The sequence below is a fragment of the Epinephelus fuscoguttatus genome, linkage group LG4 (assembly GCF_011397635.1).
Source record: "Epinephelus fuscoguttatus linkage group LG4, E.fuscoguttatus.final_Chr_v1".
In the NCBI taxonomy this organism is placed as follows: Eukaryota; Metazoa; Chordata; class Actinopteri; order Perciformes; family Serranidae; genus Epinephelus; species Epinephelus fuscoguttatus.
The window spans coordinates 8,249,179-8,266,744 of NC_064755.1; the positions used below are offsets into that span (position 1 = coordinate 8,249,179).

General features: G+C 41.9%; 1 protein-coding gene across 1 annotated transcript in view; it reads right to left on the reverse strand.

Annotated features, from left to right (window-relative positions):
* Positions 1–17,566, reverse strand: part of znf423 (zinc finger protein 423) — a 183,281-nt gene that overhangs the window by 14,269 nt on the left and 151,446 nt on the right. Inside the window, exons 19-20 of the mRNA XM_049575066.1 lie at positions 5,866–5,997; positions 2,702–2,817 (exon numbers count right to left, since the gene is read on the reverse strand). Of these exons, the coding sequence (XP_049431023.1) occupies positions 2,702–2,817; positions 5,866–5,997 (248 nt within the window). The remainder of the gene's footprint in view (positions 1–2,701; positions 2,818–5,865; positions 5,998–17,566) is intronic.

A 17,566-nucleotide genomic window follows, 5' to 3' on the forward strand; every position in this document is an offset into this window, starting at 1 on the left:
GTTTTCGCCAACCCTTATCCAACGCTTTATGTGCCTAAAACTTACCAGACCTCAACCACAGCATTGTCATGCCACAAACCAGCGAGACAAGAATATTTTGACATGGCTCATGAGAGTTTCCCAAATCTAGGGTTACCATCTAACCACAGCCAAAAACAAAAGTGAAAAAGTCCTGTTTTAGTGCACAATGGTTGTTGATGAACTTCCTTTGTGTTGTTTATCAAATCTTCATTTTCATATCCAGTGTAGAACTGTGTTCCTGTCACTCCACTCCAGTACAATACTGCAATGTATTAATGCAAGGCAAAAGTCAGATCAGACCAAAGCAACAGTTATGTAGGCCTGCGGTGTGAGAGTTGTAGCAACTCTGATTTATCCAACTGATTACTACAATGCAACAATTCATCAGTCTATAAAGATGTTGTGACCTGCTCAGACAACGGGAGAGAAGTCATCTGGGATGGAGTGCATGTAGAAGAGGAGTGGAGGTGTTTGTGTGTGTGTGTGTGTGTGTGTGTGTGTGTGTATGAAGTGGTGTGTGGAGGTGAGTGGGAGTGTGTGAGGTGTGAGTGGTGCCTGTGTGTGGACATTAACCGACAGGGTCCAGCAGTCACCCTGCTGTTAAATGGACTGGCCAGCCATATGCCCACCACCTCCGGCCCTACATCACTGCCACTTTGTGTGTCTGTGTGTGTCTCTTTTTTGTGCAGTGGCTGGGTAAGCCTTTGTAAATTCAAATCATCACGGGTAGAATTATTAAAGTAGGATTTGTGTCTTTTTCTGACATTGATAATTAAAATTCTGTTGAACACAGCACATATTATGAGGTGTACACCTTCTGCCACTATCAACTAAACGACTAATAAGCAATCAGTATTAGTGGCTGCAACCTCAACTACATCCTTCTGAGGTGGACTTTGAGCTTAATGGCCCAAATGCACTGTGAAAACAATAATAACACACCTCATTTATATAGCAAGTTCAGTTTTATATGATCAGTAAATGTCAGTAAACATTCACAAAAACATGATACAGGGTGGTTCTTTTATGCTAACCTATCTACCAAGGGTCTATGCTTTTATTTTTCTTATTTTAAGTATCTGATATGTGACAGCACAACAGTTAAGATCTACAAAAGTATAGCTGTTGGCAGTAGTTGTTTTCATTTAGCACTGCAGAATTACAATTGTATTGTTGATAAAGTTTTAGCCAAGTTAACAAAGCTGATACAGCTGCTGCCCAAAACACAGATGCTTTCAGTGCATTTGAGCCTTTGGACCTCAGGATCATAGAAGTTCAACCTCTAGCCAAAAAGCACTGAGCTTCTTTGAAAGCCGCTGTTCACCTTTATGACGCACAACTCAGGAACATTCCAGCATGCAAACCTGTGAATGAGTACCAGATCACTGAACAGTGGACATACTGTATTCATAGACTGGTGTATACAGATGTAACACTGAAACATCATACCAAGCAGACTGTTCTGCCTCTTAAACACTATATTTGACTCCACTTGAAGACAGACTGCAGGTTTTTTTTGTGTTGTTTATTTAGTGATGAATCATTAATATTTTCATCTGTAGTAGAATTTTAAAACATCCAAAAAAGAATCATAGTTGGAGATACTTTCAGTACTGCTAAATAAACATGTTCATCAGTTTGTCATCTATCTATGCCTTGTAGGGCTGCACCTGATCTGGTTGACAGTGCCAGTAAATTCTTTTTGGTGCAATGAAAGCAATGAATTGTATTTCTAAGCATCATAATGAATTACAAGCCTAATATAATCATAAGTTTTGTACTGGATTCAAATAAACTGAAAGCTTTCACACAATCTCAACTGCTGTCTTTAACATCCCCCTCTGGTCAATGCAGCAGGCAACAGCATGAGGAAAGTTACAGATTTCACCTTTAACAGCGCTGATGTTTGACCTGCAGACTTTGCAGGTCACTAGTCTGGTGCCAAAGTGGTACAAGAGACAAGGAGGAGAAGAAATGGAAGAGGACAGGAAGGTTTACATCATCACAGACCTGGCCACAGCTGGCCCAGGACCTACTCTTGGGTGACTTATATCCTCTCCTCTCTTTCATACGTACACACGCACACACACACAAATATGTCTGGACCCTAATGACATGAAGCTTGCCAGAACCCTGCTCAGACCTCATGAGGAGAGATGGAAAGAGAGGGACAGAGGAATGGAAAGAGGAGGGGAGGTGAAATACAGATGAAGAATAAATAGGGGGATTCTGTAAAATGATGTACAGTAGCTGAGAGGAATGGAAGCAGGTACTGAAAGAGGTTACGGTATTGATAGTCAAGGCTCATTTATGCTCAGTGTTAGATACGAATACGGACAAAGACAAAGCCTTTTGTCCATACTTTGCGTTGATGTTTTCTAAAAGCTTATGGATATGGACGAAATGGAGAAGTACCAAATCAAGGGGGCAGTGTGGCATAGTTGAAGTGAAATGTGATCCTAGGACATGACTAAGACATTTAAAAAATGGAGAGCGGAACAAATCAGTAAAATTGTGGAAAAAAGACTTTACGTCCACATGTCGCAATGTATTAAATGGCCTCATAAACCACTGCCGTCACAGTCCACTTACACACAATCATTTCACAAGTTATGTCAGGCTATAACTATACAGACAATGAGGTCAAGGTCAACACCAAGACAGAATTAAAAGGACCTACCTGTAGTTCTGTCTGAAAGAAGAACTTCTGTGGACACTGGGAACAGTCGTAAATTTTGTCTTCCTGGCCATGGACAGCGAAAATGTGCTGCTGGAGCTTGTTGGCCTGCACAAACACTGGAAAAGAAACAAATAGAGCACAGGTTACAGTTTTTATCTGTCAATTAGCCAGTGCTTACCACTACTGAAGGCTTTTAAGATAATTACACAAAACAAAGACTCAAGGAAATAAACTCAAGAAGACTTTCATTGTAATATTTGCCTACTAGGCAAAATAAGACATAAATCTGTATTGTTGTGGGAGGTGTCTGTTGCTGAAGCCAGTAGTATTGTGTCAAATTTAAGGTAGTTTCAAATTGGATCGGTTATCATAAATTTGCCAGAAGACTTACGTTTCATTGCAATTTCAGGATGATAAAGTCTAGGCTTTGGGGAAAACTGATCTAGTGTCTGGAAGATAACTGAAGGTTTGGCGGAATTATTGAGACTACAGTGCATGTAGCTTTGTATTACTGAACTGTCAGTTCTGGAACCCATCGGCTGTCATTCTGATGACGATAAGCCTCTGGGGGCAATGGCCAATATTTCAGGAGATGAAGTGGACACAAGTGGACATCAGGGCCAAGACTCTTTCATGAGCTGATCATTTCAGTTAATCTCAATCAACAGATATTTGTATATGAATGCAGGTACATTAAATAAAAGCTAATAAAATGCTAAATCATTGTCTGACTATAGCTGATAAGTTCAGAGATGGAATTTCAGCTGATGCATTCCACCTCTTTTGCTCTCTGCGTGGACTGTTTACCTGCTGCTCTAACACAATTGGTCAGTACTACTTGGACCATTAGACCATAAACTAAAATGCTTCTGACACCAAAATTTTGTAGTGCCAGCGGCAGATTCTGCATGCATATGCAAATATCTGTTTATAGAACTGTAGATTCACAATTAACTGCAATGAACTTAGACCTGTCTTGGATCCAATCCACTAAGGCACTGTTTACGACTGGACTAATACAATGAAGACTAAACGATAAGTACTAGACTATCTACTATATACTGTACCAATAGAGAGTTAACCAAATGGCAAGTGAGTTTTTAGTACAAATAACCCCACAAACACACACACAAACAAAGCAAATGAAGGGCTGAGTGGAAAGGAGGGAGTATATGGGATATAAAGAAAAGGCAGAGGGGAGCAAGAGAAAGAAGGAGAGAAAACAGGAAGAGCTATCCTCAGCAGACCTTGTGATATTTATCAATAAATTATCTCTTCTTTTTTTAACTTCCGCTCCAGTGTTGTCTCATACACTTTTTTCTCTTTCTTTCTCTCCCCTTTGTTTCAGTAAACTTTTGGTTTTCACTGCGAGTGTGCATGTGTTGAATTATTAAGCCTCCCCATAGGAGTGGTGCCCATCTTACTAATTCATAAGCCACAAAGGAATAGAGTTAAAGTTTAAAGCGTTGCTGTGTACCTGGGGGGGGAGGCACACAACACAAGACAAACTCAACAACTGAGGGAGGGAAAGAGAGTGATGAAGTGACAGGGAGAGAGAGGGAGGGCAAAGAGAGAGAGAGAGAGAGAGAATATGGGGAAGGAGAGCCAAGAGATGGGAGAGAGGGAGAGTTTCTGGCAAAACACACCGAACACTGAACACCACAAGCCTAATTTGGTCATCCAGCATTTTGTTGGGGTCCTCCAGTGGATTAAAGAAGTATAAGGTACTTCATATTTGGTGCATTTGGAGGTAATATTGCATGAACTTTTGCACACGCAGAGTTTTTTCAGTGCTTCTTTAGCAGAAGCACCCTGCTGGAATATTACTCCCACAGTTAGAAATGTTAAAACAATGAATATTCCTAATGTGATCTTACTGTTAACCCAAACCCCAAAATCTTCACAGCCATTACAGCATATTTACTCCATGTATCATGATGCAGGTAACCCAGAGAGAGCTATTTACTGAGCCACAGCACATACTGGAGCCGATTCCAGGGGAGATTTAAGTGCAAACCTTGCTTCCAGCTGTAATATTAAACTCATCTGGCATTTCTACCTGAATAAGTGACACAATGTGGCCAGTTCGGTGCTTAGAGAATGTGTGGTGGTGGAAGTCTGCTTTAATGAGAAGCGTACCATCCTGGCTGACATATAAAAACACTTTTAGCTTCACAACATATTACAGTACAATTGAAACACAAAGCAAAACAGTTCTGCAATATTAATTTAGTATTAGCGTAAGACTGTTACCCATTTTAAACATTTAAAAAAGGAAATCAATTTGTGGCAACCACCACAAATAAATCAATGTATGGGAAACATCCCGGGGACAACAAATGTTGCCCTTTAAGTTTACTTCAAAATCATATATTTTTCATTCATTCTATTGTAAGTGTACATTTTAGTAGGTAAGAAAGTAAAGTTTATCTTATATAGGACCATAGAGCAAGGTCACAAAGAGCTTCACTGAAATAAAATTGTTAAAGATAAGACCATACAAAAGTTACTAGTTTATTTACCACTTTTTTTATGCAGCATATGATGCTGCTGAAGAAAAAAGTCAAAAAGACTGACTGATTTTAGATGAGCATTGTTTTTTGGAACTACGTCCCATGATAAACAGTCTCTAGAAGTGCATGATTCAACTTTTCCCCCATGGTCTAGTGTTAAAAAAGTAAACAAAAATTGCCTAAAATCATATCTAATTACAATACTTGTAGAACTGCAATACTTAAAAACCACAATACATATCAACTTGGCACCCACGTTTTGTGGTAGTATCTAATTTAAGGTAAGATATTGTGCCAGCCCTAGCAGTCTATATTTAATTGGTTTATAAGTGCTGTAAAGGGGATATACACAAAGGAACAGAATGGCAGAAAATGCTTCATGAAATGTCCCCATATTGTTAATGGCTTATAGTATACTGGAGTGTGTGTGTATGTGATTATTCAGGCCAATTTTGTGTCCTTGCTGCTGTGTAGTTTGTGTATGTATGTCTGCTAACTTGTTCTCATGGCCCTGTGTACAGGATGTTCCTGTGTCCATTTAAAATGCAAAGTAGATAGGACACAAGTGAGAAGGAGTTTTCTGTGCTACTGTCCTTGAAGGTGAATGTGTGTGTGTGTGTGTGTGTGTGTGTGTGTGTATCTGTCTCTCACCTGTGAAGCAGACGGGACACTTGAAGGTACCTCCCATGCCTTCAAAGCTGTGCTCTATCAGGTGGCAAAGCAGCTTGGCAGGTGAATCAAACATCTGGTTACACAGCTTGCACTCGTGATTGATGCCCTCCTCTGCAAATAGGAGACAGACACGCATGTGTAGGCTGGGTTAAGCAACACGAAAAACAGGGACATGTGACATCATTTTAGAATATTAATACAACACTCACGACAGATGTCAGCACATACAGAAACTGTCAGACGCTGTCAAACTGTGGCGTATAATATACAGATGTGTGAAAAAAATTACAGATTAGACAGAAAAGCGGGAGACACAGATAAGAGGAAATGCACTTGTAAATCATACGGCAATGACAGGAATATGAAGAGAAGTGACATACTGTATATTCCCTAGTTTTCACTCTGTCACCTTCACAATATTTACATTAATGATGGCTCTGTTCCAACAACTACTGCAGTGAAAAAGTCTATTCAACTTCAGTTTCACTCAACATTGCCACCCCTGTGTTGATACTCTATGACTGACTGACTAGAATTACAAATACAAAATGTAAGCGATGCCACCTGTTTCAGAATTTAGATGACAGTGTATTGTAATTGTTTTCAAAAGCTAAAAAGCTACATTGAACCGCAAACAAGTGAAGTCATCAAACTCCACTGGTAAATGTTAACATTTCATTTGAATAACTACTAGGATTTTAAGTTTCAGCTCCAGATCTGTTAAGTTGTTAAGACATATATTCCCTTCTCACCCCTGCTGCATGCTCTCCTTTCATTTCTCCTTCTCCCTTGTACACTCCCCCAGCACTCACACACACCAATCCCAGTGTCATATCTGCCCCAGCTGGTAATTGCCTGTCCTCCCCACCGGGGCTGTGGATGATCTACCCTTCCTATAGCCATCCTTCCTTCTCTCCCTCTGTCCTCGTTATCTGCCTTCCCCCACTGTAGTCACTCATCCATCCCTCACTTTGCCCATTCCTCCCTCCGTGTCCCCTTATCGTCCCTCTTGGTCCATCACTCGCTGATTAATTTGTGTGGGCTCATCCCTTAGTACCTCTCTTCACATAGACTGTGCTTACTTCTTCCCTTTTTTTCCCAGTCTCTGTACTACCAAGCATCTCTGTCCATTGCTATGCTCTATCTAGCATGGTCTCACAGAAATACGTGAAATGACATCGACATCTTCACACCATATTATGTGGCGGTGGCATGTAATGTGTTAAATCTATGTGCCAGCACCTTAAAAACAATGCCTATGGAAATCACAGAATAGATAGTATAAAGAGTGAGAAAGTGTGCGTGGGGTGGTAGGGTGCTAAACTGGTCAAACAAACACAGGACTTTCACCCGGGAGACAGCTGTTTGAGTCCAATGTGAAACATAAATATAATTTTTTTTTTTTTTAACTTACTTTAAATAACAATGCCATGGGGGTGGCCATGGCTCAGGGGGAATAGCTGGTCATCCACTAATCAAAAAATTGGCAGTTTGATCCTTGGCTCCTCTAGTCAACATGTTAAGGTAGTCTTACGCAAGATACTAAATGTATGTGAATGTTTAACTGAGTGGCAGGTCGCACCTTGTATGGAAGCCTCGACCATCAGTGTATGAAAGTGTGTGTGAATGGGTGAGTGTACTAGCACCACCACGTAATGCAGTGTGAAGAGGCTGTAGTCATTTCATGTAGGCTATTTCTGTGAGATCAAGTTGCTCTGTCAGACTTTGTCAAACTTTGGAAAGCATTTTCTGTCAACATTTAGTATGGGCACAACTCTCACAATCAATTTATCTTATTCAGATGAAACACTAATGAAGAACTTTTGTGCAGGGCCTATCACTAATCAATTTGTATGGACTACTGAGATGGTGTATACAATAACTTACACACCACACTTTCATAAGTCACACTACTGAGCAAGCAACAACTCTGAAAGTGAGTAATAAGCACTTTTACATGAATGAGTCGAAGGAACAATACAAAACATCACATTAAAGTATGATCAGGCATATTGTCACAAACACAAGAGACACAGCCTCCATCCTCCCTGGTTATTCTCACATGGGATCATACCAGGGCTGTGTATTGGCAAGAATCTGGCGATACGCAAGTCAAATAGAGTCAAATAGATGTGGGCAGATTACAGCACTGAAGGATCTAGCAGTCGGGCGTCTAAACGCAACACAAAATTAACCACTGCCACAAATCTTTGCATGTAATTTCATAATTAAAAAAATCAATAGATTGTTTTTCAGAATCAATATAGTATCAAAAACCATAACATCCCAATACTCGGGTGTATCGACATTTCCCTACACTCCTAGATTATACCAATGTTTGTGTGTGTCAGTGTGTAGCTGTATCTATTTTAAGGAGGTGTGAGTGACATCACAGCTCCCATGGTGAAAGGCCAGATGAAAGGTGGGCGTCATAAACACACACATGCAAACACACACACATGCACCCCTTGATGATCAGGTCTCCTGCCTGTTGTCCTTATCACTGTTGTACCATACAGGACCAATACCCCAGTCGCCCACACGCACACACACCACATGGGGCCACACTCACACACATGCACACCATAGGACTGCAGAGCCCGGAGACATCAGATGGTGTCTTCTGCGGGCCAATCTGTGACCCCTTGTGGAGTTGCACACACACAATAACACATACAAGCATGCAAACACATACAGACACACGGACAAATCATGGAGGACATAACCAGTGTCTTTTCCCCTTTTTCTCACTTATCTCATGTCCTGTAAGAGTGTGCATACTCTCTCTCTCTCTCTCTCTCTCTCTCTCTCTCTCTCTCACACACACACACACACACACACACACATTTAAACAATCTGCAGAACTTCAACTGCAGAGCTGCAGGGGATCATGGGGTTAATAACGTCTTCAATCATACATCCATGACACCCAAACTGACTGATGCACACACAAGCACACACACAAAGATTCCTATCTCTCTTTGCCTCAAAGGCCGACACAAGGGTGCCCTAATCCCGTCTCAATAGCTGTGTGTGCGTTTGTGTGTGTGTGTGTTGGGTGCCACATGGGTTTATATGGATGAGATGGTATGCTCCATGGTCCCCGTCCCCAAACATCCCCTGTCCACACACAGAGACACACGCACAAACCTCAAAGGCTGCTAGGTTGTGTGGGGCGCCAGCGTGTCCGAGACATACTGAGACAGATAGAGGTTCATTATCATTTACTAGGAGATTGAAACAGCAGGAGAGAGTCACATGGAGCGAGACACACAGAGAGAAAGAGGGAGAGAGGGGGAGAGAGAAAGAGAGAGGGAGGAGTGTGCAGCACTACCAGTGTAATCAATTGTCATGTTTCATATTTTAATTACATGTATGTATTCCTTGCCTTCGTGAAAGTCTACTTTTATTTAACAATACATTTCTTCAAAAGAGAAAATGATTGTTTCAACTGAACTGAGGCCAGAAGGACAGAAGTGAGAGAAAGAGATACAAAAGGCACAGGCAGAAACAGAGGGTGAATAACTAAGTAAAGCCTACGCTTCAGTGATCTCAGTGTATGTATGTTTGTGTGTGTGTGTGTGTGTGTGTGTGTGTGTGTGTGTGTGTGTTGGGGGTCTCTGTAGAAGGCACCTTAAAAGCCCGTGCCCTCAGTAGGGGTAATGCTCTTTTCAGAAGTTGGCTCGCACTCTCCCACGCCACCACGATCAGAGAAAGTGGTCAAACATCGGCCACCTTTACATGTACACAGTGATGTGCCTATTACCCGTTGTCCATGAGTTTAAGCAGTGACATCCTCACTGGTCTGATAGATACTGTATGTGGCAAAGTTACTGCAGGTATTCTAGCTGCAATTATGAACACAAATAGTGCACACATATGGCATTAATAGAAATACAGTTATAATTGGCTCATATTACAGCAAATGAAACTGATGCACTCCGCACAGCACCCCTCCAGCAATGCACATAATTACACTAACCTAATCAGGGTAGATGTTATGCTTTACTCACTCTTATGCCATAATGACATGAGTTATCTATTTTTTTGTTGCTGTATTTATTGTCTTACAATAATATTGTGCAGTATATAAAAACCTCTACGCACAAATAAGATATAATAATAATGAATAAATATATAAATGATACAAATTAAAATAATAGAGGGGAAAAAGAGGGGGGATTGAAATAAAGTCTAAAAAATAGAAAGGGTGATAGATGCTATCTTGCCTATGCCAATTTTTGTCAAAATTTCTCATCTAGTAATTTTTTTATATAGCTATATCAAAAGCAAATGTTCCACAGTCTACCCTTTCACTGTTGCCAGTTATAAAACAATAATAGAAACAGATAAATGTGTGTCTGTTTTCATACAGGAGCTCGATTATCGACTATTCTGTCTTCCTTTATTATTACTTAATCAATCATTGGGCCTTTCAAATGTCATGAGATACTCAATGACGACTTCCTATAGCCCAATGTGACATCTTCAGATTGCTTATTTGTCCAACAGTTTAACACTCAAAAATATTTAACTTGCACTCAGGACAAAACAAAGGAAAGCCACAAATCCTGACATTTGACGAGCTGAAACCAGCAAATGTGTCCCTAAAAATCAAAGCTGCTTTGAATCATTTTCAGTTAATCATGTCAGTTCTACTCTTAACATGTAATCAGCACAACAAACAAACAAACAAACAAAGCTTCTGTTGTGTATTGTTGCATATCCTTTTCTTCCGTTTGAGGAAGAATGTGCAATAAAGCGTCGGGAGCACCACACACAATGAAGCCATCAGTCTTACAAGAGAAACTTTAGAAGCTAATTAATGGTCAATCAATTATCGGGTGAGTGAAAAAAAGTGGCTACAGATGAAAAAAGACAAAACTACAGTGACAGAGGGAATGAGAAAGACAGAGACAGAGAGAATTGAAGGGAAAACAGTGAGGTGCAGAGAGATAATTGGGCTGTCCGGAACAAGGGCATGGGGAGAGGCCTCCAACGCCTCTGTGTGTGTGTGTGTGTGTGTGTGTGTGTGTGTGTGTGTGTGTGTGTGTGTGTGTGTGTGTCCCATGAAAGAGTTCTCTTTTCTGACAAATACATTGTTTTGATCAGTGTGTGTGGGGACTGCAGTCTCTGTATGCTGTCCCCCTCTGAGACCCAGACCGTGTGTGAGCGTGTGTGTGTGTGTGTGTGACCCATAGTGAGATGACAGAGTCGTAGAGCATCCTGCCGTTACGCTTTGTCTCACAGAGTGCATTTGATCCACCAGCACACGCGCACACAGACACATACACACACAACCCTGGGAGGCCTATGCTGGGACAGAGAACACAGGGGAGAGAGGGATGAGAAGAGAGTGTGAGGCAGGGTGAAGGTTAGGACTCGGAGTTTGTTAACAACAGAAAATGAACTTTTTCTGCTTTTTAATGCACATTAAAGCAAGGTTTGGGCTTATTTTATGCCTTTACGGAGGGTTGCATTAAATTGTAAACCTGGTTTAAGGGGTATACTGGCACTAATTTGGATGAGGAGCGTGCATACTTTGCAAAAACTCCTTCTCTCCATCTCTTATCACACACCTATTGTTAAAAAATGAGAAAATACAAATCTTTATATATGACTGAATGAGCATTACACAATGAGCATTTTAAGTTTACGAGTCTTATTTGTCAAAGACATGTTCCAGCTGTGCTGACAATTCCCATAATTCACAGCTGGATGTTCTTGATTGGTTGCTATGCCAACTCTTAGGGTAACCAGGACACTAGTTAAGACATTTTTCTTGATTTTGCCGCAGGGAATATAACACCTGACCACGTCAGAATAGCACTCAGCTTCAAAGTGTTCACCATTGTCCTGCCTGTAATTGTCAACATGAACATTTTGTGTAGTGTTATCATGTTCACAGTGGGAAGCAAACAAAAAAGTAACACCATTCTAACAACATATCAGAGAGGCAGGCAGACACAGAGAGAGAGAGAGAGAGAGAGAGAGAGAGAGAGAGAGAGAGAGAAAGCAAGATAGAGTGCAACAGCTTTTAAATATGACTGAGGAAGAGAGCGAGCTTGGCCCTACTCCAAAGCTATGTGCCTTCTTAACTGAGAAACGGATGGAGCTACACACACACACACACACACACACACACACACACACACACACACACACACACACACACACAGGTAATTGGTGGGTGGCTGTGGTGCATCTGTAGAATTACTGATGAGGTTTCACCTCTGAGAGAGAAAGGGAGGAAATATTGGAGGGAAGGAGGAAACAGGAACAATGTGAGGGCAGAATGTAATGAAATGTGTGTGGACAGAAGGCAGGAAGGAGGGGAGGGGGACATATAGATAGAGAAAAGTCCATACAGCAGACTCAGACTCATCATTACAATTTCACTATCAATGCTGTTACACACACACATGTGCGCGCGCACACACACACACACACACACACACACACACACACACACACACACACACACACACGGCCTCATTGCCCATGCTCTCCCTCAGTTTCTCTCTCGTTGCCCTCCTCTCTCTCCCTGCTAATTGACCAGAGGAGAGGGACCAGGTGGCATCATCCCTGTCACACACACACACACACACACACACACACACACACACACACACGTAGACAAAACACATTCACGCTGGCCTCATCACAGACCCCTGCAACATGCAGCAGAACATAAATGAGCTCCTTGGTTTATGTTGGGGGACGGATCCCTAAGGTGTTTGCACACCACACACACATACACCTCTTAACCCTTTCTTAGTCTTGCCTGGGATACTCCTTTGGGTGCCTGGCCCCCACAAGCCCCCAACCTTTCACCCTCCCTTCCTCTCTCTGTGTCTGTACAGGCTGCTGGGGGTCCCTCGGGTGTCTACCCCCCATTACTGCCCTTCCCTGCTCCTGTCAACCCCCTCCGTCTCAAAACTATGTGAGGCCGGGCGTGTGCATGTGAAAGAGCAGCAGAAAGTGTGTGTGTGTTTGGTCCCTTGCGACGCAGGGGCCGTAAACCAAGCCAGGCGATTGATGGCGAGGACAGCAAGGGAGAGGTAGCAGGAGGAAGAGATGGAGAGAGACAGAGAGAGAGAGAAAAGAGGGGTGTAGAGAGAGGGATGGAGTGAGGGACGATGGGATGGACAGAGGGAGAGCAACAGAGGCGTTGGGAGAAAGAAGGAGTGCAGCAAAGAAGAGAGCAGTGGACGGAAGGAGGAGGAGTATGCACCTCTCTGGGGGGCTCGCTCAAGGTGTGTTTCCATGGCAACCAGGGGTGGGGGGGGGCTGATGCGGGGGGAGTGAGCTTGACCCATTGGTAGTGTGGGGGCTGGAGAATACACACACACATACATACACACAACCTGCTGCAGTGCTGGAGGGGTCCCAAGAGTGCCCCCACCTTTACTCACCCTCTCCCTCTTTCTCATACACACACACACACACACACACACACACACACAGAAAGAATGCTGCAGTGCTGAGGTCCCGCGAGTACCCAACACCCACACACACATTCTCCCTCCCTCCTCTCATCTTCCATTTTCCCTCTCTGTTTCTATCACTCTCTCTGTGAGGTAATTGTTAATATTTTCAGCATTTGTTTACTCCGTAGCTACTGTGTGGATCTTTACACTTAGTTGAATGAAGATGGGAGGTAGACCCCTTTCATAGAGAACAATCTCACACAATGCGCTCTTCTGAAACAACCTGCTTTTGACCCATTCGTTTCGGTCTACTGTCTGAGGTTAATCTGCGGTCACCGGCGTTTACATAAATTCCACTCTACAACTTTAATTTAATATCCGCAGAATTACATGGTAAAAGTGCCAAATTAAGTTTCAGTTTCACTTTAGTTTCTTGGTCTCCTAAATGCCATTTCTTTGTTTCACATTAGTATGGTTGTTAGTTTCATAAATGCTGTTTAAACATCAATAACTAATCCTCATCCCTACAGAGATGCCAGGCCACAAAAGTCAAGTTGTGTCCAACTCATGTTCAAGCCAGGTCGGGCAGAAGGGGGCAGAGTCTCCCTCACATTCATTTATTTGTGGCGGCTCACCACGTTAACATCTGCCACCACATATTGATTTTCTATTTTTGGAGTTGGACTATTCATTAAGAGCACTGTTGGAATATGTAACCCATTCAGTTATTCATTGCGCTACACTCTTGGAGTGCAGAGCGTACTCTGGGCAGAGACAGAGCAGCAGAATGCCAGGCACAGTGAAAGTGAAACCTAACTGTTCATTGCGCTGGGACTAAAAGTTTGCATTCAATCGCCTTTGCACCAGCTGCTCCTCTTATCCATCGATCTGATCTAATCATTTCTGACTGGATCTACTAGGCGATTATAAATCCCTCAGCTCAAACACCAAAAACGGCCGCTGTGTTATGGACCTGCAAACCCCCCCTAAATTTAGATAGGGGACACAGACTGATACAAAATAACAAATGCAAAAAAAAAGTAAAAAATAAAAAAAGTAAAGTTTGAGCCCCAAATAACCAAAAAGTCAACATACAAGATCCAGCAGAGAAGACTCTACAGCTTAAAACAGACAGGATGCTCTGCACTGTACCTTCACTGTGAACACAACTAGGTTTCTCAGATGGCAGATAATGGGCACATGAAAGTCTAGTGGTGTAATAACTTTAATTACTTACTATCATTTACAATCATCATCTAAGCTTTTTAATGGGGTTAGTGATAGCAACATCCAACATACAGTACAAAAGGAGGGAAAGGGTTTAATGGAAACAGGGCCTTACAGTACAGACACTAACAAATCTGATGGCCGTCCCCCTCCCATCTTCTACTCCTTCAATAATGGCTACATTCCTTGCTTGCACATCTGACATTATCCTGTAATAAATATTTCCAGTGGAAACTCTCTCAGACACACACACACACATGCAGATACACACACAAACAGACACACTATTGGCAGAGCAGGGCAGCATATGGTGATAACCAGTTTGTGTTTGTGTGTGTATAATGAAAGGAAGCACAAATTGAGCATATTTGTGTAGTGCAAAAGTGCATGTGTGTCTTGGAAGGAGACTGTGTCTGTGTGTGTGTGTGTGTGTGTGTGTGTAGCAGCTTGGATTTTCCCTATCAGATTACATAACAGTAGGAAGCTGGAGCGCTCTGTCCTGTAGAAGCCAAAAGCCTTCTCACTTACACACATGCACCAGAAACACACACATGCACACAACCACACACATCATACATCATCAGTGTCTCTCTCTCCCTCTCTCTTCCTAGTATTGGTTATTTGAGGGAGAAATTTACTTTATGAATATAATTCATACTAAGTACAAATTTAGGCCTGTGGTAGTTGGTCTATAGCAATACACACACTCAATACCTAACTGATTTTTGGGTCTAAATTACTGCCTGTACATACATACATATGTACATGAATGACTGAAAAGAAATCTGAAAAAAATATATGATAATCAATGAATCCACGAGATATAAAAATACACAAACAAGAGATTTAAGAACAAATAAGAGGGTGTTATTCTGTTTTACTCTGATGACACTCAGACTTTATCATCTCTATTAATAGACATTTACATATATGCAGAGTCTGGAAGTGTTCTAGGTTTCATGTATAGTCTGAATAGTATCGACCAATATCGTTTGAATGGATGCTGGTTACTTGCAGGTGTGAAGAGCAAAAGAGGCAGAACACATCGGCCAAATGAAATCAAGAATCCATTGATCATCCTATGATGACGATTTAGCTTTTTATTTGTCTTTTCAAATTTATCTGGTTTTATATGAAGGTATCTGTGCACAGAGATTAGCCAAAATGTTATCTGGACCTGGCTCAAGTTGCAAATCGAACTGGAAGAGGGAGTCTTGACAGAGATATCTGCTGGCTACATACGATCTCCTGAAATATTGTCCCACGCCCTCAGGGGCTTTATCGTCATCAGCTGATAGCTGATGGCTTCTGAGACTGCAAACCTTTTATCTGTGATCTGGGAACACAATAACTCTGGACACAACGTAACAAAGGAGTCAATAGTATCAGCGTCTCCTCATACAAGGGTTCATATGATATCCTATGAAAATGCAAACACAACAGTTTGTATAATATCCTACGGATTAGCACCCGACAAATGATGTTATGTCCTTAACGTAAAGTTATGTAATAAATGCCAAGTTATGGAGATTAGGTTTAGGCAAGTCAAATTAGTTCACTCAAAGTTCACACAACTCCAAACACCAATCTCCTGGGAAAGTCCTGTGTTATGTGACCCATCCACCACCCATCCACCACCCATCCTGCCTCCTGATGAACTGCTTGGGATCACATTCTTGTTTACTCCTGTCAGCATGTTGGTCACGTGTCCGCAGCCCTCCAAAATATGTGGATTATGCATGAATTCCTGGCTCATGATTACATGGCATATGTATGAATTTGGGTGCATTACTTCTTGTGGGAAAATGTACAAGAAGTTTATGAGAACAGCCTGATATTATACACATGGAACAGAAGCATTTCTTGTAAAACAATTTTACCTTCTGTAGCTTGACAATGCAGTGGACAATTACAGTACTATGAACAATTTCAGGTCTATTCACTTCTGTTTTTTTATTTTCAAATAAGTGGCTTAATTATCGTGGTTCAGCTGGGGGTTTGTTAAAAACCTCTCTCATCGTCTGAGAGCTTGTATTTCTGTCTGATTTGACTGTTGGACAATTGGTTGTAAAGCTGTGCCTAGTGACACCCCTGAGCCCCCAAATCACAGCAATTTAATCTGTCAGCTAAAACTTTATCACAACTGACATGATTGATTATTAAGACACGGTACCTCTGTGATTAGACTACTGTGCTCTGAGCAGCGAGAAAATACAGAACAAGGCTTGAACAGCAGGAAGCTAGTGTATGCTGCAACACAGTGTGCGAGGACATTTAGATGCACAAATTCTGTTGTTCATAAAAAAACGCACACCAACACAGGATGTTCAGTGTCATCTGGAGAGCACTTGACCGTAACAACGAGCAGCTGACATGTAAGTCTTGTATTATCATACGTAATGAGACTTTAATTAATATTCAAACAGGAGAGGTGCACACATCATCGCTCTGGCCTTGGAATCATCGCTCAGGACTTTCAGAGGAAAATGGGGAATTACCGTTCCCTCCAATAAGCACACGGAAAGCCAGTAACACACACACACACACACACACACACACACACACACACACACACTCACACCTCTTTTTAGCTCGTTAGCTGGGATGAGAGTAATAAATGCAGAGTATATTTGTGTTTAGAATCTTAATTGAAAGCTTGAAAGTGGCCAGGAGGGAATAAGCCTAATCACTGTGTGTGAATAAACCATCAACACACACACATACACACACACATGCAAGGACAGACGGACAGAGAGACAAAGCACACACACACACACACACACACACACACACACAAGCTTGCCACTCCCTAGGAAAACATTTAAAACTGAAGTACCTCCCATTTTTTGGTCGTCCATTCCCTCCCTCCCTCCCTCTCTCCCTCTCCTTCTCTCCTGTCCCTTTTACCTCCTCCTTTCCTCCTCCTGGTTGTTCCACACTCACTCCATCCTCCCATCTGTTTACATATGTAAAACACAACTACAGCCCCCTGGATGCACATCAACAGCATGTGTATGTGTGTG